The sequence below is a fragment of the Sus scrofa genome, chromosome 9 (assembly GCF_054392235.1).
Source record: "Sus scrofa isolate SSC_HxYL_T2T_F1_AM1 chromosome 9, Sscrofa_HxYL_maternal_Yorkshire_Landrace_v2.0, whole genome shotgun sequence".
NCBI lineage: Eukaryota > Metazoa > Chordata > Mammalia > Artiodactyla > Suidae > Sus > Sus scrofa.
Genome location: NC_139391.1, coordinates 1,573,898 through 1,597,500, shown reverse-complemented (window position 1 = coordinate 1,597,500; position 23,603 = coordinate 1,573,898). Strand labels below are relative to the sequence as shown.

Genomic DNA, 23,603 nt, shown 5'->3' with positions numbered 1-23,603 from the left:
CTTTGTGCATAGGGACATCTAACAGTATTAATTCTTCCCATCCACATGCAAGGATTATCTTTCCACTCATTTGTATCTTTTTCAGTTTCTTTCATCAGTGTCTTGTAGTTTTCAGTTCATAGAGCTTTCACCTCCTTGGTTAAATTTATTCTAGGTATTTTATTCTTATTTATTTATTTATTTTATTCACTTATTTATTTATTTTTAGGGCTGCACTTCCAGCATATGGAGGTTTCCAGGCTAGCAGTCTAATCAGAGCTGTAGCTGCTGGCCTACACCGCAGCCACAGCAAAGCCAGATCCAAGCTGTATATGTGACCTACCCCAGAGCTCATGGCAATGCCGATCCTCAGCCCACTGAGCAAGGCCAGGGATCGAACCCGCAACCTCCTGGTTCCTAGTCGGATTCATTTCCACTGCGCCACGACACAAACTCTGCCCTTTTTTTTTTTTTTTTTTTTTTTTGCCTAATTGCTCTGGGATTCACAGCTACTCTTATAATCTTATCAATATCCACAAATCTGTAATGGTATCCACTTTACCTCCATTATATTGATTATTTGGACTTTCTTTTTAAAAAGTTGTCATGAGGAGTTCCCATCATGGCTCAGCAGAAATGAATCTGACTCGTACCAGTGAGGTTGCAGGTTTGATCCCTGGCCTCACTCGGTGGGTTAAGGATCTGGCATTGCTGTGAGCTGTGGTGTAGGTTGCAGACATGGCTCAGATCTGGCACTGCTGTGGCTGTGTGTAGGCCAGTGGCCACAGCTTCAGTTCAACCCCTGGCCTGGGAACCTCCACAGGCCACAAGTGTGGCCCCAAAAAGACAAAATTAAAAGAAAATAAAACTTTGTCATGAGAAGTTCAACACATTACTATAAAAAACAAATATTTGACATTTTTGGTCTTCTGTGTTATGTGTTGATTTTTATGATTCATATCTGCTATTAAGTTTATAACTCATATTCTACAACCCTGGGTTTTATATTATGATTTATTTCTACCCATGAAAAGTAATGCAATTATTTTTAGCCTGTTTCTTTCCTAGTATTTCTAGTATAAATTTCCTTCTAAGAACTAGTATATCCACAGCCCAAGTTTTATGTATCAGTTGTTTTCTGATTTCTATTTAATTTTTTTTGTTGGTTTCACCACGTGTTCCTTAATGATGTATTCATTTCCAAATATATGGGTGTTTTCCAGCTGTGTTTTTGTTACTGATTTCTAGCTTTATAGCATTCTATTAGAGAGGATACTTTTTGTAACTGAAAACTATTAAAATGAGTTGAGTTGCTTTATTTTCCAATATCTGCTCAATTTTAAAAATATGCTGGATCTTGATTAATGCTCTAAGTTTCCATTTCCAGGAAGATGGTTAAAAGTGTTATAAAAAAATCTGACATGCACTTTTTCTCATAAATGAGAAGAACTGTGTGTCTGTAGCTCCACTTCTAGCAGCAAATGACATTATTTCTATTATCCTTTCTGTAGCTGACTGACATTGCATTTGAAAGAGTAGCGGATAAGCGGAGGCAGACTGATGATTTAAGATAGAGAGACACAGAAGCATCATGCAGCCCCATCTGTCTTTGGCAGCTCATATCACAAGAACCCATAGAAAATCAATTAACTTGGAATTCACTAACTATCCTCTGAATAGCTACATAAGAAAAAAAAAAAAAAATACCGAATCTAATCATCTGTCGATGGACATTTAGGTTGTTTCCATGTCCTGGCTATTGTGAATAGTGCTGCAATGAACATGCGGGTGCACGTGTCTCTTTTAAGTAGAGTTTTGTCCGGATCTATGCCCAAGAGTGGGATTGCGGGGTCATATGGAAGTTCTATGTATAGATTCCTAAGGTATCTCCAAACTGTTCTCCATAGTGGTTGTACCAGCCTATCAGACACAACTTAGAATAGATTTACAAGGAGATCCTGCTGAATAGCATTGAGAACTATGTCTAGATACTCATGTTGCAACAGAACAAAGGGTGGGGGGAAAAATGTAATTGTAATGTATACATGTAAGGATAACCTGACCCTCTTGCTGTACAGTGGGAAAATAAAAATATATATATATTTTTAAAAAAAAGAAAAAAAAATACCAACATTCTCTTCCTGTTTCCCATCATGGCGCAGGATCAAGGTGAAAAGGAGAACCCCACGAGGGAACCTCACATCCACAGGCTCTGCCTCAACATCTCTGAGGGGGAGAGTGGAGACAGACTCACCTGGGCAGCCAGGTGCTGGAGCAGCTCACAGGCCAGACCCCTGCGTTCTGCAAAGCCAAATACACCATCAGATCCCTTGGCACCAGGAGAAAGGAAAAGGTTGCCGTCCGCTGCACAGTCCGTGGGACCGAGGGAGAAGAAATACTTGAGAAAGGTCTGCAGGTGCAAGAGCGCGAGTTAAGAAAAATAACTTCCCAGACACTGGAAACTTTGGTTTGGGGATCCAAGAACACATCAATCTGGGAATCAAATGTCACCCAAGTACCAGTATCTACAGCCTAGACTTCTACATGGTGCTGGGTAGGCCAGGTTTCAGCATCGCAGACAAAAATCCCAGGACAGGCTGCACTGGGCCCCACAGAGTCAGCAAAGAGGAGGCCATGTGCTGGTTCCAGCACAAGTACATCATCCTTCCCAGCAAGTAAGTCCCACTGCCGTCCAAAAGGCTAGTAAAACGTTTTCATTGAAATTAAGAAAAGAAAACAGAAAAACCCACCCGTCTCTAATAATAAGAGCCATTTAACAGGAGGCAGAAATCCTAGCTCACAAGGAACAAATGCAATTCATCTCATAGACTGAAATTTGGTCTGGGTGACTAGATGACCAGCAATAATGGTTAATGGTTGTAACTAGTTCCCCACTAAGAATGAATCTGGGCCAGCAATCAGAACCCGATGTTTATACTTCACTGGTTTTTAAATTTTGAGTGTGCATAATAAAGCACATGCAGTCCTCCTCCCTATGTACACACTGAGACTGTCTTAGGACAGTTCTCCAAAAGCAGAGCCTGAGCCAGCAATTAGTATGCAAGTGATTGAGTGAAGAGGGATCTTGGAGGAAAACCGTAAGAACAGGTGAAGCAGGGCAAGGCATGGGGAGAGGGCAGATAAAAGATGTGGGCTCTGCTGAAGCGTAGACTCAGTCTCACCCCCCAGGGAGCTCTGGACCATGATGGCACCGCAGAGGGGTCCTACTGTGTGACAACAGGGTGGTTTTGTCATTACTATTCCTAAATTGCTGTTTCCTTCAGTTGTCAGCTATGGGCACCTTGGGAGTGAAGGCATGGACTCCCAGATTCTTCTGGTTGCTCATGTTCCGTCCAGTAAAGCACAATTCTTCCAGGACTATGGCTGTGAACTTTAGCAGCCAGCTCCTAGAGAAGCTTGGACATGTGTCTAGTAAGAGAAACCCAGGAAAGGCACAAAACTACCCAGACAGCTTGTCCTTTCTTTCTTTCTTTCTACTTCTTTTTAATGGCCCTACCTGCACACCTGCAGCATATGGAAGTTCCCAAGCCAGTGGATTGAATCCTGGCCACAGCTGTGACCTACATGGCAGCAACACTGGATCCTTTAACCCACTGAACAGGCAGGGGATCAAACCCACACCTCCTGCAGCTAATCTGCTGCAGTCAAATCCATAACCCACTGCTCCACAGTGGGAACTCCACTAGCTAGCTTTTTAAAAACTTTATCTACAGCTACTGAGAGTGCTATAGCACATCTCTTAGCATTAAGAGTCTGGAATCCAGCATATGTCGTCCAAAATAAGCACCTCTCCCTACAGAAATCCTCCATAAAGACTAATTTCTCCCTTGGTTTTTAATCCTGTACAAACAAAAGCATTTTTAGGTAGGTGATCCATGTTCTGAATTTTAAAGAATGGGCAGGAATTTGCCTGAATAAACTCATGAAAAGGGATTTTGCCGACTGACAAAGTGCAGCATTTAGTCAGGAGAAAGTCTCTTGAGTGACTGGCCACAACACTGAGTTTATGAGACCAGCTGTTGAGATAATACCTGATAACACATGAGGTGGAAGATACTGCAGGTGGTGGAAGACTTTGAAAGCCAAAGCTGATGAGAGGGGCAATTAGGAGCCATTTGTGGATATCAGAATGGCGATGCAATAACTGGGGATTTTCTTTTTCAAAAAGGTCCATCCCAGGACGTCCCCATTGTGGCTCAGCAGTGACAAGCCCGACTAGTATCCATGAGGATGTTCGGTCCCTGGCCTCGCACAGTGGGTTAAAAATTCAGCATTGCCATGAGCGGTGGTGTAGGTCACAGACACAGCCGGCTCCTGTGTGGTCATGGCCGAGGCTGTCGCATTGGCCAGCGGCTGTAGCTCCAATGTGACCCCTAGCCTGGGAACTTCCATATGCTGTAAATGCAGCCCTAAAAAGCAAAAAATAAAAAATGACAGTCCCAGTGGCTGCCTCGTGAGAAAGCAATCACCGTGCTCAAGCTGCGTGTTCACCTTCTTCCTACTCCTTGCTTTTGAATGTTTCCCCTGGAAGAGCTTCTCAGGGCATGTCATTCCCTTGCCCTGTGTGTTGGGAGGAGACCTGAGAGACCTGGTGATTTTTCAGAATTATAAAATAAACAGCATTTTTGTAGGAATTAAAATATCCCTGAGGGAATCATGTCAAAACTTTAATGAGATGTGTTTCTATCACTTCAGCTGTCATTCAGGATTATAAGCGCAAATGTCACTAGAGAAGCCTCTATGGTCCGTCAGGATTTAAAAAATATATACACATTTTTATGACATCACACGAAGAGAGAGGTCCACAGAGCACAAGATCCCTGGTCGCCAAAGCAGCAGTCTCTAGATAATGATCTCCAGTGGCCCAGGGACCCTCATTAAAATCTTTCTTAAGGAATGGGGAAGGCACAACCTTTGTGTTACAGGAGACGCTGCTGTCGGAGGGGAATCCTCACAGGTACTCAGAGGGAAAAGCCACCTAAAACTTTATCCCTGAACTATGAATACATGGAATCACTGAAAGAACTGCAGAAAGCCACACCTGAATTGTGAGACTCTTAAGTCCTTCCTCCGTTTAATTAAGTCATGATTTTAAGGGGCTGGAAGATGACTTTCCCTTCTCTCAAAGGTGGGAATTTTAGACATTTTCTCTTTATAATGAACATTTTATTCTGCATCTTCTAATAATCAAGCATTCACAGGTGTTAGTAGCCTGTTATTAGATGTTAAACTATGAGCCAGATAAGCCGGAATTTAAGAATGTTGTCCATCCCCACTCCTGGTAGAGCTGGAACCCAGAAAATTGCCTGGGGAAGGTTATCGAGAAGAGAAGGAAAACAACGGCAAACTCAAGGCAAAAGTGAGGTGAATTAAAAGGGTAAGCCTTGGTTAATCAAACAGAAGAGTTGAAAAAAAATTCTATAAATCTGGTTGTCCAGGGCCTGCCGTGTGATTGGGAAGAGCAGAAACAATGCCGCATTGATACTGTCTTCTGTACCTACTGTTCTAGAAGACATGAAAAAAAGACCCATTAGTGTCATCACCACAGATGGAAAGTAAAGTGTGATAAAACGTAACAAGTTCTCAACCAAAATTAATGAGAGAGATTATGGAGAGTATATGTACCCTCAAGCCCTGGAGCAGTATCTTCTTGGAGAGGCTTGTAAAAAACACTCGTGTTGCCTATGGGTGGAGATGCGTTGTCTGCTAACGCTCCTCTCGCCCTCTGCAATGCCCCCTAGTGGGTGACCGTTTATGTCGGTCAATGGCGCCTTGATGTTACACTAAAGAGGCGTCACGTGTAGAATTCAACTATGGTAGTTTCTTTTTCCTAGGTTTTAAACAACCGTCGCTGGAGTTTTGAGAAGTGTCTGTAAATTAAATTAGGCAAGAATGTAGACAACACCTAAACATGCATTCACAGTGCTGGGTGAAAGTAGTCTTAAAACTATTGAGAGCAACCAACTATCATTAGTACATATCCAAACAAAATAAACACTAACTAGAACAAGCAGTGTGTTGAAGAGGAGCTAATAAATGCACTGAAATAAAAGCATGGAAGCTTTCTGGAGAATATGGATTTTTCCCCTATAGCCTCTGAATTAACATCAGCAAAAATTCTACAGTCACTATGCTCAAGATGCAAATTGGACATACAAAATTTTAAAACAATTCTCCGCTCTGTCTAGCATAGGAGTCAAGCACACACATAACAACAACAACAACCAACCTCCTCGTGATAAAATGTTTGAGGAGACTTCTGAGGGAAATGACATTTGAATGGTCTTCCCAAGAATGCTATTTTTAGCAGTCAGAAAGAAAAGGGCAAGAAGAACACTAGGACTTGTAGAAAACAGCATGAAGAACAGCCATGAAGGACATTCTATATTTGGAAAGAGTGGAATGTTCCCCATGCAGGGGAGGCTGGGGGCAGGAGAGGAGGTGAGAGCCCTTATAGTCAAATAGTCAAGCACGTGGTTCTCTGGACTCTCACTGCCTGCTGAAAGAGTAGCTGCACATGTGCATTTGACGGCCATATCCTTTTGGCAAATTAAATAATGTTCTGAGCCATAGTTTCCTCACTACAAACAAGGCCATAAAATCAGTTAAATCTTAGGACAGCTATGAAGCTATATGAGATGGTGTAACTGAAACAGGCAATGAAGTTTAGGAGTTTCTAATTTGTAAGAAAGAGTACCTAAAATCTAAAATGAGGCGAATGATTGTCAGCTGGACCTAGGAAAGCTGGTGGGAGATGAAGGGGAGGACGGGTAGAGAGAAAGAGTAGAGGCTGTGGCCCAAGTCCACGTGAGTGACGCGGTGGAACGCACAACCCCAGCATCTAAGAAATGTGGACAGCAAGAGGGCTGGGGAATCAGAGTGGTCCCAGCCAGCGCCTGACCACGAGTAAAAGTCCGATGGGAAACAAAATGAGGGAGGAGGAGTTGTGGCACAGGGAACCCCAGGGCGAAGACACGGCAGCATGAAGGACGGGGATGTGTTTGGGAAAACGGAGAGCGAGCACGACTGCAGGAGTGTTTGGGAAAGGGCATCACTGCCAGGCCCGGGTGTAGGCAGGTAGACAGATGTGCTGGAAACAGAGCCAGGAGCAGTGGCAGGGGGTCCATTTGTGACGAACATCAGATATCACGTGGGGTATAGGATTTCCTCCTGTAAGCAGCTTGTGGCTATTCACTATTTTAAGTCACTGTTAGTGACTTAAAATACCCTGTTTAGAAATGCAATATCTGGTCCATTGCGGTGAGTGAAATAAAAAGGCAACAGACTTGTGACTCACAGAAGGCTCCGGAGGCGCCGAAATGACCCCGTGAGGCTGGTCCAGGACAGCGGGGAGTAAAAACACACGCCAACAACGGAAAAGGTGACGGCAAAGGCCACCTGGAGTTCTGGCATTGAGAGTGTGTGTGCACAGGGGAGGGAGAAATCAAGACCGGGGTCTGATGGTAGCGCTCTGGGGTCTGTCACTAACTCATGTGGGAGGCACCGGAGGGAACTCCGACACGCGGAGGAGACGGGGCCGTTCTGTTCCCAAAATCTCACAGTCAGGCCCTGGAGGCCCTCTGGGCCTGGATGTGCTACTTCCTTCACAGTAGAGGTGGGAACTGGGGAGTCATACAAGGTAGAACACAGCTAAAGCAGTAAGAATGGGAAAATGTCTCTTTCGGAGGCAAATAGGCTAGAAAGTCTTCCGAGGAAGAAAGTGGAGTGGCCTCAAAGACAAGCCACATGGGTCCAGGCTGCAGACTCTTGGGTCGGTGAGTTTCCCGCCCTAGGGTCTCCGTGTTAGCTGTGAACCGTGACTGTAATGCTTTCTCCCCTAATCTTATACCTGTGGTTTTCTTACTGCCATTCTGGTCTCCATTTCGGCATGTCACCTCCTCGCAGAGGGCTTCCCTGACTCCTCAAAGCAAAGCAGTCATCTGCTCTCACATCACAGAGCTCCTGTGTGTCTGTTACATATTGTGTTTCTCATGCATAAGATTGCCTGGCCCTTCATATGCATTTGGTCAATATGCATTGAATATACGAATGACTTTATAGTCACACAGCCACTCTGTACCTCACTTTGTCATTTATAAAATCAGAATGAGGAGTTCCCTGGTGGCCCAGTGGGTTAAGGATCCACCATTGTCACTGCTGTGGCTTGGGGTGCTGCTGCGGCACTGGTTTGATCCCTGGCCCAGGAATTTTCACGTCATGGCTGTAGTCAAAAAAAATATCAGAATGAAAATTCCAAAGACACAAACTTATGAGGACTGCATGAGAGCTCTGTCTAGCCCAGCACACTGTCTGGCGCATGATAGGTATTAGGTGGGTGCTGGTTTCTGGCATGATTCCTCTTATATTCTTTGTACACAACTACAGTGCAAAGTGAAAACCTTAGCCCTTCAAGTCACAGTATGATTGATAGTCCTACAGAGAAACTTCCAGCCACTCTTTCCCCTTGCATAGTCCGTTTTCCACTGCTGATTCCTTGTTAGTTTTCTTCCCTTCACCTTTAAGAGTGACTGACATTAAAATAAAAATTCCATGGAGTGTCTTCATGTAGTTTTTCTGAGCTCGATGCTTGCAAGATTAGATGATTAATGAATAAACTTAAAAAGAAACATAATTTACAAAATTGATCATTAGGAATTTGAGTTTATTCCATTCAGGTCTGCACTACTTGCTAGAAAATGTCCTGGAGCTTTACTAAAAATCCCAAAATTTGATTAGAATATTATGGCCAGAGTATGCCATTCTACATGAGACAGAAATTTCAAAATCACTTCAACTCCAAGCTAATCAATCCATTCATATTATATTAGGCATCTGGAAAAGACCTTTGATGAGAAATTATTAAGAACTTAAAATTATTTGAATACCATATGATATCACTGTAATATGTGGAATCTAATATATGGCACGAGTGAATCTTTCCACAGAAAAGAAAATCACGGACTTGGAGAACAGACTTGTGGCTGCCAAGGGGGAGGGGGAGGGAGTGAGATGGATTGGGAATTTGGGGTTAAAAATGCATACTATAGCCTTTGGAATGGATAAGTAATGAGATCCTGCTGTGTAACACTGGGAACTATATCTAGTCACTCATGGTAGAGCATGATAATGGGAGCTAAAAGAATGTATACATGTATGTGTAACTGGGTCACCTTGCCGTAATGTAGAAAATTGACAGAACACTGTAAACCAGCTATGATGGAAATAATAAAAATCATTATAAAATAAAAATAAAAAACAAAAAAGACCTTAAAGTTATTGATATGTATTGAGAACTATTTTAAATCCCAAGCTTTAATTATTACCATGGAGAGGAACTCCGTAGATGTTATAACATGTTAAATTCATTTGCGGTGCTCAGGTCATTGTCGCCGGCATTGCTTTCGGAGCCACTGCACACGAGAAACACTGATGGAAGGAGGATTTCCTTACAGTCAAAGTTCTTTGGGAACATCTCACAGTTCCCCCTAATTTTTAAAAAATGTTACATTCATTTTAAGTGATTTAAATGATTGAATTATTTTATTCATTCAGTTAATAGTTTGTGAAGCACTCCTGAGTACCAGGCTACCATTATATCTGAAAGAGCATTTGAAAAATGTAGCATTACAAAACCCGGTCGATGAGAACAAAGCAAATTTATTCAAATTTCCTGCTTAAATGAAGACAATGAGTGGAAAAGAGAGAGATCAGAATGCTTTTGTGAATACAATCAAGAAGAGATGTGGGCCCATTCCATGTCGTTGATACAGATTTTCGTACTAGAGTTCTCCGCATCCCTCTGACTCCTGAACTTGATTTCAGTCAAGTGCATTTAGCATTCCTTTCCCAGGCTTCTCCGTGAAGCGGTGTCTGAGGCTCCGGCCCCCTCGTTTAAAGTCTAGTTGGCATCAGTACATCAGGATAGTTTAAAATCATCTCAGAGTCTTGACCTCAAGAACACCCGCCCCTCTGGGAGAGAGCTGTACCTGCACCAGGAGGATGGGCAATCACACCGCCGTGAGCACCTTCCTTCTGTGGGGCTTTTCCAGTTTCCCAGACCTGCAGACTCTGCTCTTTGTGACGATTCTCTTCTCCCACGCTACCATCCTTGCTGCAAATGCATCTGTAATGGTGGCCATCAAGTGCACGCACAACCTTCACACCCCCCTGTACTTTCTGCTCGGTGGTCTGTCCTTTTCAGAAACCTGCACCACTATGGCAATTATCCCCCGACTGCTGGTGGATCTCCTGTCAGAAAGCAAGACCCTTTCTCTCTCAGAGTGTGCCACACAGATGCTTTTCTTCTTTGGCTTGTCATGCAGCAACTGCTTCATCATGTCTGCCATGTCCTATGACCGTTACACTGCCATCCGCAACCCGCTGCACTATGCCACCCTGATGACCCCAAAGGTCTGCTTCCAGCTGATGACGGCCTCTTGGGTGGCTGGGTTCCTGGTTTCTCTGTGCATTGTCGTCATCATATTCAACCTGTCTTTCTGTGACTCCAACGTCATCCAGCACTTCTTTTGTGACATCTCACCTGTGATGTGCCTTGCTTGTGACTATACTCTCTACCATGAAATGGCTATATTTGTGTTCTCCGCCTTTGTGTTGGGGGGCAGCTTTATCCTAATTATGATTTCCTACGTCTTCATTGGGTCCGTAGTTATGAAGGTGCCTTCTGCCACGGGGAGGTGTAAGGCCTTCTCCACCTGCTCCTCCCACCTGACCGTGGTGTGCATACACTATGCATTTGCTGGCTTTGTCTATCTGAGGCCCAAGGACAGGGACTCCCCCCGTGAAGATATGCTGATGGCTGTGGCATACACAATACTGACACCTCTGCTTAATCCCATTGTTTACAGTCTAAGAAACAAAGAAATGCAGGTAGCCCTAAGGAAGGTACTAGATAAGAAAGTTCACCCCTCAGATGGTTAATGAAAGAATCCTGAGCCCTTAAAAACTACAGATTGCTGGAAAATAAAAGTGAGAAAGCAGAATACTTCCAATGAAATAATCACTTTGTGTACCAAGCAATTAAAATGTAATCTATTTACCTGATTATGCCCTGGCATCACCATTTTTCCAGGGCAAACAGGATACAGTTTTAAATATTTTTCAGTTAACACTTATCCTTCTGAAACTATTCCAAGAAGTGGCAGAGAAAGGAACACCACCATGTTCATTCTATCAGGCGACCATCTCCCTGATACCAAACCAAAGATGTCATCAAAAACTATAGCCCAATACTGCTGGCAAGCAGAGACACAAAACTCCTTAACAAAATATTAACAAATAGAATTCAACTGTGCATTCAAAAGATTGTACACATACACCATGATCAAGTGGAATTTATCCCAGGGATGCAAGGATTCTCAATATCCACCCATCAATCCGTGCAACACACTCTATTAACAAACTGAAGAATAAAAATCATATGATCATCTCAATAGACACTGAAAAATCTTTTGACAAAATTCAAAACCCATTTCTGATAAAAACTCTCTAGAAAGTGGGCCTAGAGGGAACCTACCTCAACATAATATAGGCCACGTATGACAAACTCACAGCTAACATCATACTCAGGGGTGAATAGCTGAGCATTTCCACTAAGATCAGGAACAAGACAAGGAGGTCCACACTTGCCACTGTTATTCAACACAGTCTTGAAAATTCTAGCCATAGCAATCAGAGAAGAAAATGAAATTAAAGAATCCAAATTGGAAAAGAAGTAAAACTGTCACTGTTTGCAGAGGACATGACACTATACATAGAAAAATCCTGAAGATGCTACCAGTAAACTGTTAGACCTCTTTGGTAAAGTTGCAGGATACAAAAGTCATATACAGAAATCCCTTTCATTCCTATATGCAAACAATTAAAGTTTAGAAAGATAAATCAAGGAAACAATCCCTGCTACCGCTGCATCAAAAATAAATAAGTAAATAAATAAAGTACCAAGGAATAAACATACCTAGGGAGAAAAAGACCTATACTCTGAAAACTATAAGATGCAGATTAAAAAAAAATTAAAGATGACATGAACAGATGGAAAGGTATACCATGTTCTTGGATTGAAAAAATCAATATTCTCAAAATAGATATACTACCCAAGGCAATCTACAGCTGCAATACAATCCCTATCAAATTACCAATGGCATTTTCCACAGAACAAGAACAAAAAATTCCAAAATGTGTATGGAAACACAGAAGATCACAATAGCCAAAGAAATGCTGAGAAAGAAAAACGGAGTTGAAGGCATCACGCTCCCTGACTTTATACTACAAAGCTAAGGTCAACAAAATTGTATGGTACTGGTACAAAAACAGAAACATAGATCCGTGGTAAAGGATAGAAAGCTCAGAAATAAATCCATGCACCTGTAGTCAATTCATCTATGTTAAAGGAGGTAATAATATACAATGGAAAAAAGATAGCCTCTTCAGTAAGTGGTGCTGGGAAAACCAGACAGCACATGTAAAAGAATGAGATTAGAACATTTCTTCGCACCATGTACAAAAATAAACAAAAATGATTTAAAGGCCTAAATTTAAGACCGGATACAAAATTCCTAGATAAGTACATGGGCAGGATATATACTCTTTGACATAATAACAGCAGTATGCTTTTGGATCCACCTCCTGAAGTAATGAAAATAAAAAAAAAAATAAGCAAATGGGACCTAGTTAAACTTAAAAGTTTTTCATAGCAAAGGAAATCATAAAATAAAATTGCAACCCACAGAATGGGCAAAAATATTTTCAAAAAAAGTGGCCAACAAGTGATTAATTTCCAAAATATACAAACTCATGCAGCCCAATAGCAAATAAACAAACAAAATAATCAAAAATGGCCATAAGGTCTAAATAGACATTTCTCCCAAGAAGACATACATGTGGCTGAAAAACACATGAAAAGATGCTCAAAAATCAAAATGAAATATCTCATACCAGTCAGAATGGCCATCATCAAAAAGACTACAAACAATACATTCTGGAGAAGGTGTAGAGAAAAGGGAACCCTCCTACGCTGTTGGTGGAAATGTAAATTGGTAAAAATCTCTATGGTAAACAGTATGGAGATTCCTCAAAACACTAAATGATCCAGCATTTCCCACTCATGGACATATATACTGAGAAAACCATAATTTGAAAAGACACATTTACCCCAATGTTCATTGCAGGTCTATTTACAATAGCCAAGGAGTTCCTGCTGTGGTGCAGTGGGTTAAGGATCCAGCTTGTCTCTGTGGTGATACGGTTTTTATCCCCGGCCCCAGCACAAGCAACTTAAATGTCCATCATCAGAGGAATGGATAAAGAAGGTATGGTACATATATACAATGGAATATTACTCAACAATAAAAAAAATGAAATTGTGCCCTTTGCAGCAACATGGATGGACCTAGAGATTATCATACTACACAAATTAAGTCAGAGAAAGACAAAGAGCATACAATATCAATTATAAGTGGAATTTTAAAATGGTACAAATGAACTTGTTTACAAAACAGAAAAGGCTCACAGATTTTGAAAACAAGTTTATGGTTACCAAAGGGGAAGGGTATGGGGAGAGAGAAATTGGGGGTTTGGGAATGGCAACGTCATAATTTTATACATGGAATGGAGGATCAATGGGCACCTGCCATATAGCATAAGGAATCTATCAAAGTTCTATGATAATGAATATCCATATATGTATATGGCTGAATCACTTTGCTATACAGCAGAAATTTACATAATATAATAAATCAATTGTACTTCAATAAAATTAAATTTTAAAGAAGAAAAACATTTTAAAATATGTGTATATGCAATATGTATGCATATACACATATGAGCATATAGGAAAATGAAAACATTTTTCAGAACATAGAATTTTCTTGATAGTAGTTGGGTGAATCTTTCTGGTTTTGGATTGTAGTTTTAATGTCAATTCCTGAAGTTTGTGACTAGTCCTATATCTCGAATATTTCTGTTTTTTTTCTAAAGGTTTATAGTTTGTAGTTCTACATTTTACATTGAACTCCATGATCTATTTTGAGTAAATTCTTGTATAAATATGACTTAGGTATATGTGGTTTCCCCCTCTAAAGATGTCCAATTATTCTGGCACTCTTTGTTGAAAAGCCTTCCTTCTTTCTTGGATTCCTTCTGCACCTTTTAACAAAATAACTCTCATAGTTGTGTAGGGCTTTCTCTAGACTTTCTATTCAGCTTCATTGACCTATTCTTCTGTTCTTCAACCAGTAGCAGTGTCCTCATGACTGCAGCTATAAAGCATCACTATCAACAGAGAGATTCCTACAACTTTTCTCTTTCAATATTATTTTATGTTTTCTAGGACATCCCTTTTCAGTAATATAAGCAGTTAGTGCTGCAAATTTCCCTCTCAGCTCTGCTTTACCTGAATCTCACGTCTTTTTGCTAAATTGCCTTTTTATTTTTTGTCTATGTGTTTTTTAATTTCTGAAATTCCAAGTCTTTCCTTAACATTTACTTTCTTTTTAGAGAACTGCTTTAGCCATTACCTAAAGGTAGTTTTGTTGGGAACAAATTCCCATCGCTTTCCTTTAATTGAAATACTTTTATTTATCCTCCATTTTTGAAGGATATTTTTGCCAGATGTAGATTTATGTTTGACAGTTTTTTGCTTTTAGTACTTGAAAAACATTATGATCTCCCTTCCCCTTGTCAAGGTTTCAGATGATAAATTTGTTTTCTTTCATATTGCTTTTTCTCTTTAAGTCATGGGTCCTTTCTGTGTGCTTTCAAGATATCTGGTTTTAATTTTCAGAAATTTAATCATGATGTGTAATCATGTGGATTTCTCTGGAATTCTCAGCCTCCTAAATCTCTGTCTTTCACCAAATTTGGGAAATTTCAGCCATCATTTCCTTAAATAATTATTCAATAACCCTTCTTTCTCCTCTTTTTATAGGACTCCCAATATATGAATGCTAGCTCATTTTTATTGCCTCACAGATCCGTGTAGCTGTTTTTTTCCAATTTCCTCTTTGTTTAGATCAGGTATTTCTATTCATCTTTATTTAAGTCCATTAATTTATCCTCTGTCCTCTTAATGCTACTGTTGTACCCATCCAGCAAGATTTTAACTTCAGTGATGATATTTTTCAGATCTAGAAATTTCCCTTCATTATTTTTTATAATTCTATTTCTTTGCTGAAAGTTTCTATTTTTTTTTCGTTTGTGTAGAGAAAGTTTATGATGGAATCTTGAAACATTGTCTGATGTCTGCTTTAAAATCCTTGTCAGATAATTTCAATGTATTGTTCATCCTGATATGGGCATATCCTCTCTCTTCTCATTGAAGTTGTGAGTTTTCTGGTTCTTGGTATGACATTCAGGATATTATATTACGAGACTCTAGGTCAGGTTCAGTCTTTCTTTAGGAGGATGTCCCCCATCACTGCAACTACCAGGTGTGTGTGTGTGTGTGTGTGTGTCCAGACTCCTGCTGAAAACTACTGACACCTCTGTCAGAAACAGGCTGACTCCCCCAGCCTCCTTGAAGATGAAAGGAATGCAACTTCAGCTCCCCCCCTGCCCTGTTGTCTCCTTTTCAGTTACAATGTGACACCAACCTCCTTTCCTCCAGGTAAGGTCAGCTCTGGGCCCACTGCCACTGGAGGGAGGATGTGCACAGCTGGCTCACACTGCTTTGTTGCAGGTGCAAATGGAAGCTCAAGTACCCACTGGGCCCCCACTCACAAGGGGGGGTGGTTACAGGGAGCGGAGTACCAACTAGTACCACCTCACACCCCCTCATTGTCTCATCTCTGCCAGATGACAAGGGAAGCTCATTTCCGTGCTGGACCCCAGTGACAATACCTTGGCAGGGAAGTCAAAGGGTAGGTGGGGGTGACTAACAGCTCCCTGTTTGGCCCCAAAGAATTCTGGAGGTGGGAGACAGGTACAATTTTTCCACTGGTGTTTGTCTGGAGTAGGGCCAAGTATTGACAAAAGGGTTTCTATTCTGTTAAAGCTGCCTTTTTCCCAGTTCTTTGGCTAGGAGGAATAGAATTTTTCTTAGAGCCTTTTTTTTCTGGGTCTCTTGGTGATATTGAGTTGGAAGCCTGTGCAGTGCCCTGTACAGGATATACAAGAAGAAAATGCAGGGACTCACTGCGATGTGCTTTCCTCAGGTCCAAAGTCCTTAGGAGCTGCCCTTCTCTGCCTTTTTCAGAGCCTTCCTGTGCTTGCTTGCTTGTTGTTACCTGAGTGTTTTCAGCAATAAGATGAAGGACTCGAGGTGGGTGGAGCAACGTCTTCAGTGAAACCAGAAGTCTATGCCTTCAAACATTTAATATTTTGCCAGCTTATTATTTATATTGTGAAACAAAGTTGATCTAATACAAGTTTTCTTGACATATCCAAATGTAGAAGTCTGTATACTTTACTTTGAAGAGAAAGGATTAGCAAGAATGAAAACTTGTTACAGAAAAGTCAAAACCCTCTAGGGGTGAAGGATTCTCAAATCCCCTCATTCTGCCCCTCTGCAAAGAGCACATGCCTTAAAGAAGTCAGAGTATTAAGAGGATATTTGGGACCTTAAGATTTTGCTTAAACTTTATGTGCCTCGGTTACATCGCTTGTAAAATACGAATTTAAAAAAACCTCTTGGGGTTATTCTCAGGATTCACTGGGTTGCTCCTGTAAACCACGGGAATAGTGGAAAATAGTGAACAGCTTCACGGCAGCTCCTTTGCTAAGTAAGACTCGTGCTACTACTGCTCTGACACTTGACTTTGACATGTTCTAGTTCTCCAACCGTGCCAAGGCCTAAAGGAGACCCTGTCCAGCAGGGGGTAATCACATAGCTAAGCCAGGCTAAGACGCTGCTTGCCCATCTGAGTTAAACAGCGTCAAGGCAGTCGTGTAATCGCGGTGAGCATGGGTTTGCACAAAACCTATCACAGGTGTAGCAGGATCGGACACAAACATTCAATCACTTCAATCGGGCTCCATTCAACAGATTCAAAGGCACCCAAGCTAGTGGTTCACGCTAGAAGAGAAACCTCCTCTTTCCTCTCATTTTTTGTCATTCATACATTAATTCCTACATATCAAATATATATTTATTGTTTTCCAGGAACTATGCAAAAATTAGACGCACAGAAAAAGAAAGACATTGAGGACATCCGTATGAAGCCTCTGGCATTTTGGAAAAAACAAATATGAATCTGTAGCTGCAAGTGCAGGGAGATTCTGGAAAAAATATGCAGGGGGTCTACAGGGAATAAGAGGTGTCCTTAATTTCATCTGAAGCCTGAAGAAGGCGTCCAAGAACATGGGAAGAAACGTTTAGATTGGTAGCTATGGCATAAGTAGGTGTTACCCCGCAGAGAGGAAAAAAATGAATTCAGACACAGGTACTGCCTGTGAGAGTGTCCTGAGGCGGCAGAGAATACGGACATACTCAAGGTTTTAATAGAATACCAGTGATATCCAGCACTTGACTGTTTGGGAAGTGAGAGAAGAGTGCAGAGAGATAGGAATAAACAGAGGCCACGTTCAGGACTTTGTAAGGCACCCCAAGAATTGCTGCCTTCATTCAAAGTCGGGGGGTATTAACAAAGGAACTAATCTCTTTAGATTTATACTATGGTTGGTGTATGGAGAACGAGATGAAAGCAAGCAAGAGAGGGAAGAGGAAATCCTACCTAACGCACTTTTAGCGAGGATAATCCAGAAAAACCGAACCATTACGATATTTGTGTTGTTGTTTTTGCTGTTTTAAAGGAATTGGTTCACACAATTATGAAAGCTGGCAATTCCAAAGTCCACAGGGCAATCCAGCATATTGGAAATTCCAGTAGAGTTGTCACAATCTTAGGTCCAAGGGCAGCCTGGAGACAAAATCCTTTTTCAGGGGACCTAAGTTTTCACTCTTAAGGCTTTCAACTAACTGGATAAGGGCCACCCACATTATGGACAGTAATTTACTTGATTCAAAGTCTAGTGATTTAAATGTTAGTAACATGTAAAAAAACAAAACAAAACAAAACACCTCCCAGCAACATCAAGACTAAAGTTTGACCAAACGACGGATCACCATAGCCTAGCCAATTTGACACATAAAATTAGCTATTACAGGAGTACTGTTATAAAATAAATGCATAAGGTGTTAGATGGAAATAAAAGTGCTGACCATAAAAACGAAATATAGGAGATCAATACTGGACTCAGAAGGTACGTGATTTTGTCATTGAATGCAGGTTTGTGGAGGGAAAAAAGTAATTACCTTCAGGTTTCTAATCACTATGTTAATTGAATGAAAGTGCCTCTTACTGGGATAGGGAACACTGAAGGGGAGAAAATTGGGAGTGGAAGGTGAAAATTACTTTAGTTTTAGACAATTTGTGTTTGAGATCAAACAGACAAAAATGCTTTGTCTAAGGCACTAAATAGGGCACATGGAACGAGAAACAAATATGGTAGTCATCAGAGATTAAAACTCCACAAGGGAAATACAACCTAGTTCCTCAGGTTTTCTTAACAAGCTGTGCGTCTGACCCTGAACAAGGCACTTCAAGCTCGTGTTTGCTCACGCCCCAAGGGATTCAGGAACCACGCTTATTTCCACAGGGAAGGCGCCTGTCCTGACTGGCAGCGGGGCTCATCGGGGGCGTCTCATCCTGGTCTTTTGTGAAGCCTCTGACAACGAGGCTGGGGACTCACCAGGAACACAAGTGAGCATTTATGACCCCAGAGCCCATCGTCGCAGAGAACCGGACCAGAGCAACACCTCCAGGAATCTTACTGCCGGGCTCCACCTGGCCACCCCCCGCAGAGGGTCCTCAGTCGTACTTGTAATGACCACATTCACTCCAGGACAAGCTGCTGTTGAAAGACAGTCTCAGAGGCTTGGAGGTACAGCAATCTTAACTTACGGCAGAGTACAACTTTTGAACAGATATGAATAAAATTTTAAAGAATTTTCTGCATGTTATTTTTCATGTTAGCCAATTTGTGTTACTTAAAAATTAAATTTCAATTTATTAAAAGGCCTGTGGGCCTCTGATTTACTCTTTGATATCAGAAAATCTACCCCCTACTATACAAAGAGCCTCTACATTGGCTAATGACATATGGACCAATATATTTTGAGCACAGACACCCTTTGTCCATTTTTTTTAATTTTATGGTCCATCACTATATCAAATACTAAAAACAATTACAAAGAAAATAAGAAAATATTTTTTAAACAAGCTTTCCCTCCACTTCTGAGCTGAGATGTGGCCACAGCAGGAGCCATGGTCTGAAGTGCCAGGTGCGAGGCCTCTGTGCACAACCTCCTGAAAGCACAGGAAATTCGACTAAGCACAAAGGAAAGGAAAAGCAGTCTTCGTCAAACAAAAAGAGGTGATTTCACAGCTCATTGCCAGGTTTGAGAGAGCAGCCAAGACAGCAGAGTAAAAGGCCCCTGAGCTCGCCAGGGTCACAACTACCTGCAGAACAGCCATCAATGAAAAAGACTAGAACCTCACAGAAAAAGTCTTATACAGCTAAAGACATAAAGAAGGAACCACAACAAAATAGGGAGAAAGGGCGGACTCACAATGCCATCAGGCCCCACTGCCTCAGGTGGGTGAGCCACAAAATGGAGACTAATCTTTTTGCAGTTTCTCTCACAGAAGCCAGAGTTCTGAGCCCCACACCAGGCCCCCCAGCCCAGGAGTCTGGCACTGAGAGATGAGACCCCAGAGCATTTGGCTTTGAGGGCCCAGGAGGGATTGACTCCCCCACAGCCCCAGGGAAAATAGACTCCACTCTCAAAGGACACACACAAAAGCCCACACACACCCGGGCCCAGGCCAAAAGCAGGAATTTGACAGGAGCCTGGGCCAGACCTACCTGCAGGTGTTTGAGAGTCTCCTGGAAAGGTGGGCATGGTTGCAGGTCACCCAGGGACATAGGTGGTGGCAGCAGCCATTCCTGGGAGCTACTTCAACTGTGTAGACACTGGCTCTGATGCTCTCAGGGCTGGCGATCACCATTTTGAAAATCTCCTCCTAGCTCATTAGTCTAACAGCCTACAGGTGCAGCACTGAGACTCCTTAGGCCGGCTTAGGCCTGCAGGTGCAGCCCTGAAATGGCTCAGGCCAAACAACCAAGTGGGTGGGGACTCAGCCCCAGCCAGCAGCAGAGAGGCTGCCTAAAGGCCTCTCTTAGAACCCACAGCTGCCTCTAAACAAGGCCCTAAACAGGACCCTGCCCACCAGAGAAGAAGACTCCAAGCTCCACCCACCACTGGGCAGGCACCAGCCCTTCCCACCCAGAAGCCTGCACAGGCCTTTAGACCAGCCTCAGCCACCAAGGGGGCAGACACCAGCAGCGGAAAACTACCATCCCCCAACCTGCAAACAGAGTTCCCCAACAGCAAACCAGACCCCACCCTGGGACCAGCTGGACCCTGGCCCTGCCCACTAGCAGACCAGTGCAACCTTCAGGGCACTCCAGAGCACATACCTAACTTTGTCAGGAAAAGCCCAGCTCCCAGAAATCTGAAATGAGCTCCAAGATCCCTGGGCCCTGCAGCCAGACTCCAAGATCCAGCTCTTCCTGACAGTAATCCAGTGCTAGCTCCAAGATCCCTGGGCCCTGCAGCCAGACTCCAAGATCCAGCTCTTCCTGACAGTAATCCAGTGCTAGCCCCAGGATCTGGCTTCACCTGCCAGTGGGTGGGCAGCAGCCCCAGCATCTTTGAGACCCTAACTCCACCCACCTGTAAGACAGCACCAACCCCCAGGGGCCCCTAGGGTTCCACAACCAGTGGCCTTGTGACCAGGTCTGACAAAATAGCAGCCAGCATCATCCGCACAAGACAGAGCCTGGCGACCAGCCCGTCAGCCGCCACAACAGAAGGACTCATGCAGCCCTCTCGGGGGAACCCCTAGAGCACAGTCTTGGGTGACAAGAGGGGAGTACACTCCTGGGAAACACAGGATGCCTCCTAAAGAGGGGCACCTCTCCAAGGTCAATAAACACAACGAACATACCACAGGCATAAAAACACAAATCACACCTGAGAATGAGGGGGCAAAGGAATGTGCTCCAGATGAAGGAAGAAGAACTGAAGTGAGCTGGAGACAGGCAATCCACCAAAGAGGCCAGAGTAATGATCGTAAATATGATCAAACAACTTGGGAGGAGAATGGATGCACAGAACAAGAAGTTAAAAGTTTTTAACACAGCTGTCTCTTCAGAGCCCCCTTAATCTCCTTGTTCCGGAGGCTGTAGATGAGGGGGTTCAGCATGGGGATCACCACCATGTAGAACACAGACACCACCTTGTTCTGGTTCGTGGAGTAGCTGGACTTGGGCATCACGTAAATGAAGGTGATGGTCCCATAGAACAGAGTGACCGCGGTGAGGTGGGAGGTGCAGGTGGAGAAGGCCTTGTGTCTTCCCTCAGTGGAGGGCATCTTCAGGACGGTGATGAGGATGTAGATGTAGGAAGTGGCTATGACAACCACTGTGACCACAATGATGGAACCAGCTGTAAATGAGGGGACAACTGCAGGAACAGTGACGTCAGAGCAGGAGAGTTCCAGCAAGGGGGCAAAATCACAGAAAAAGTGATTGACTCGATTTGGTCCACAGAAGAGTAAAGAATAGAAGCAAACAATAAAAGAGCAAGCATTGAGAAAACCACATATATAAGCCACTGTGAGTAACTGAACATAGACTTGTGTGGACATCTTCGTGGAATAGAGCAGTGGGTTGCAGATGGCCACAAAGCGGTCATATGCCATGGCAGCCAGAAGGAAACACTCCGTTGACCCAAAGAAAACAACTGAACCAAGCTGGACGGCACATCCAGGATAGGAGATGGCGTTTCTGTCCGCCAGGAAATTTACAAGCATACTGGGTGTGACAGAAGATGAATAGCCCATGTCAACAAAAGCCAAGTGGCTCAGGAAAAAATACATGGGATGATGGAGCTGAGGAGAGAGTCTGACAAGAATGATTGTGCTGAGATTGCCACATATGGTCACCAGGTAGATACACAGGATGATCACGAAGAGGACGGTTTGCAGGGTTGGGTCATTTGTTAAGCCCAGTAAAATGAACTCTGTCACTGCAGTGTGGTTCCCCTCCCCCAGGGAACCCATGAGATGACGTAGTTGCTGCCCAAATGAACCTGTGATGACACATTAAATTAAAGAAGTTTTAAAATGTGATGCTTTCCTTTTTGTTAATATGCATATAAGTTATTACAAACAAATAAATTATTCAAGCTAGGTTTGCACTAATTTTTTATGTTAGAATAAAAAAGTATCTCTGTTATTTTATAGAGTATAAAGCTTATTTATAAATAATGAGCATTCTATATTTTTTAAATTGTCTTCAGCAGTAACACTGTAAAACCTGCTTCAAATAATGTGTAGTTTTTTGCTCTTTATAAAGTTATAAAACATACTTAAAGTGGCCTTTGAGCTAAAGATTAAAAATATAAGATTTATGAGAATAATTAGAATGGTCTAATTATATTAGAATATGTAATGGAAACTGAGAAATAGCTAACATTTATTGAATATTTACTAAATGACCTGTCTTGGGTTAGGAATTTTATATATACAGTTCTATTTTAATTTATGTGAAATAATATTAAGTATTCTTACCTCATTTATAGATGATGAAGCTGACTTTGGAAATGTAACCTAGTTAGGTTTACATGGAAAGTGGTAGAATGAAGACGTGAATCTCAGGTAGTTTGAATACAGTCCATTCCTTTAGTAACTATGGTGTAAATGAAATTAAAGGATAATTAAGATGAAGTCAAGTCTCTTGGAAATGTGTGGATAACAAATTACCTTTCTACACTCTAAGAGCTAATGTATAAAAAATGTGCCTGGTTATCACAAAGTTTATAATTTCTATCAGTAAAATCAGACCAAGTTTTAAAAAGAGAAATAAAATTTTCTTACTAAGACAAAGAACAAATAGAAAGTAATTTCAAATTAAGATTATTAATGAAGTCAGCTATTATAAATGTATTTTAAATTCATTTACCACTGAATATTATTTTCTCAATTAGTTTGAAATAATATAATCACTGGGCAAAATGTTATATGTTTAATATCTAGGACATGATTAAACTACATTCATTCAGATAAATCTTATCATTTCCTAATGTAGTGAGTCTTCAGATTAGAGTAATATAGAACAAAATAATACAGTTGTAACACAATATACAGCTGAATAAAATCCTACCTTAAAAAGTTAAGAAATGTACCCAGGTCCATGCCCACACAGCAAGTCGCCAGGTTGAAACACAGCTCCAAGTCTTCTGGCTTCAGATTATCAACTTTGTCCAAACTCTCTGGTTCCTTGTTAGCCTAGGCCTTTAGAACAATAAGCAAAGGAAGTTTTTCCAAGATGTTTTCAAATTTTAAGCCCCAAAAGTATCTTAAAGTTAGTGAATTTTACAGCATAATACTTGTTGGCTGAGGACCAAGATTAAATACCATTGAAAGACCCTGTGAGATTCCAGTCTCATGGGTGGGACAATGAGGAATCATGGTGACTTTAATTACGCATATTTATACATTAACTAGCCTATAGAAACTTGGGTT

General features: G+C 41.9%; 5 protein-coding genes and 1 pseudogene across 8 annotated transcripts in view; 2 read left to right on the top strand and 4 right to left on the bottom strand.

The window, feature by feature from the left end:
• The window catches only part of OVCH2 (ovochymase 2), a 500,449-nt gene extending 480,452 nt beyond the window's left edge, over nucleotides 1-19,997 (bottom strand). Inside the window, exons 1-2 of the mRNA XM_084974874.1 lie at nucleotides 19,879-19,997; nucleotides 2,234-2,343 (exon numbers count right to left, since the gene is read on the bottom strand). The gene's annotated coding sequence lies outside the window, so the exon portion shown is untranslated. The remainder of the gene's footprint in view (nucleotides 1-2,233; nucleotides 2,344-19,878) is intronic.
• Nucleotides 1-23,349, bottom strand: part of LOC110255358 (olfactory receptor 5P1-like) — a 216,506-nt gene extending 193,157 nt beyond the window's left edge. The window contains exons 1-2 of one of the 2 annotated variants that reach the window (XM_084974962.1): nucleotides 23,242-23,349; nucleotides 22,650-22,767 (exon numbers count right to left, since the gene is read on the bottom strand). The gene's annotated coding sequence lies outside the window, so the exon portion shown is untranslated. Of the gene's footprint in view, nucleotides 1-19,878; nucleotides 19,998-22,649; nucleotides 22,768-23,241 lie in introns of those variants that run through there. The other variant, XM_084974963.1, reaches the window with a different exon arrangement.
• Nucleotides 1-23,603, bottom strand: part of LOC100522627 (olfactory receptor 10T2-like) — a 277,947-nt gene that overhangs the window by 178,908 nt on the left and 75,436 nt on the right. For 2 of the 3 annotated variants that reach the window (XM_084974951.1, XM_084974952.1), the window contains 2 exons: nucleotides 23,242-23,372; nucleotides 22,650-22,767 (listed from right to left, as the gene is read on the bottom strand). The gene's annotated coding sequence lies outside the window, so the exon portion shown is untranslated. Of the gene's footprint in view, nucleotides 1-19,878; nucleotides 19,998-22,649; nucleotides 22,768-23,241; nucleotides 23,373-23,603 lie in introns of those variants that run through there. The other variant, XM_084974953.1, reaches the window with a different exon arrangement.
• On the top strand, nucleotides 2,115-2,658 carry LOC100521911 (large ribosomal subunit protein uL5 pseudogene; annotated as a pseudogene).
• On the top strand, nucleotides 9,646-14,844 carry OR10AB3C (olfactory receptor family 10 subfamily AB member 3C). The gene has a single exon (XM_084974961.1). The coding sequence runs from the start codon at nucleotides 10,000-10,002 to the stop codon at nucleotides 10,936-10,938; it is 939 nt and encodes a 312-aa protein (XP_084831087.1). The 5' UTR covers nucleotides 9,646-9,999; the 3' UTR covers nucleotides 10,939-14,844.
• The window catches only part of LOC100522815 (olfactory receptor 5P6-like), an 82,725-nt gene continuing 75,429 nt past the window's right edge, over nucleotides 16,308-23,603 (bottom strand). Inside the window, exons 6-9 of the mRNA XM_084974966.1 lie at nucleotides 23,242-23,372; nucleotides 22,650-22,767; nucleotides 21,048-22,168; nucleotides 16,308-19,319 (exon numbers count right to left, since the gene is read on the bottom strand). Of these exons, the coding sequence (XP_084831092.1) occupies nucleotides 21,210-22,139 (930 nt within the window). The 5' untranslated portion in view covers nucleotides 22,140-22,168; nucleotides 22,650-22,767; nucleotides 23,242-23,372 and the 3' untranslated portion in view covers nucleotides 16,308-19,319; nucleotides 21,048-21,209. The remainder of the gene's footprint in view (nucleotides 19,320-21,047; nucleotides 22,169-22,649; nucleotides 22,768-23,241; nucleotides 23,373-23,603) is intronic.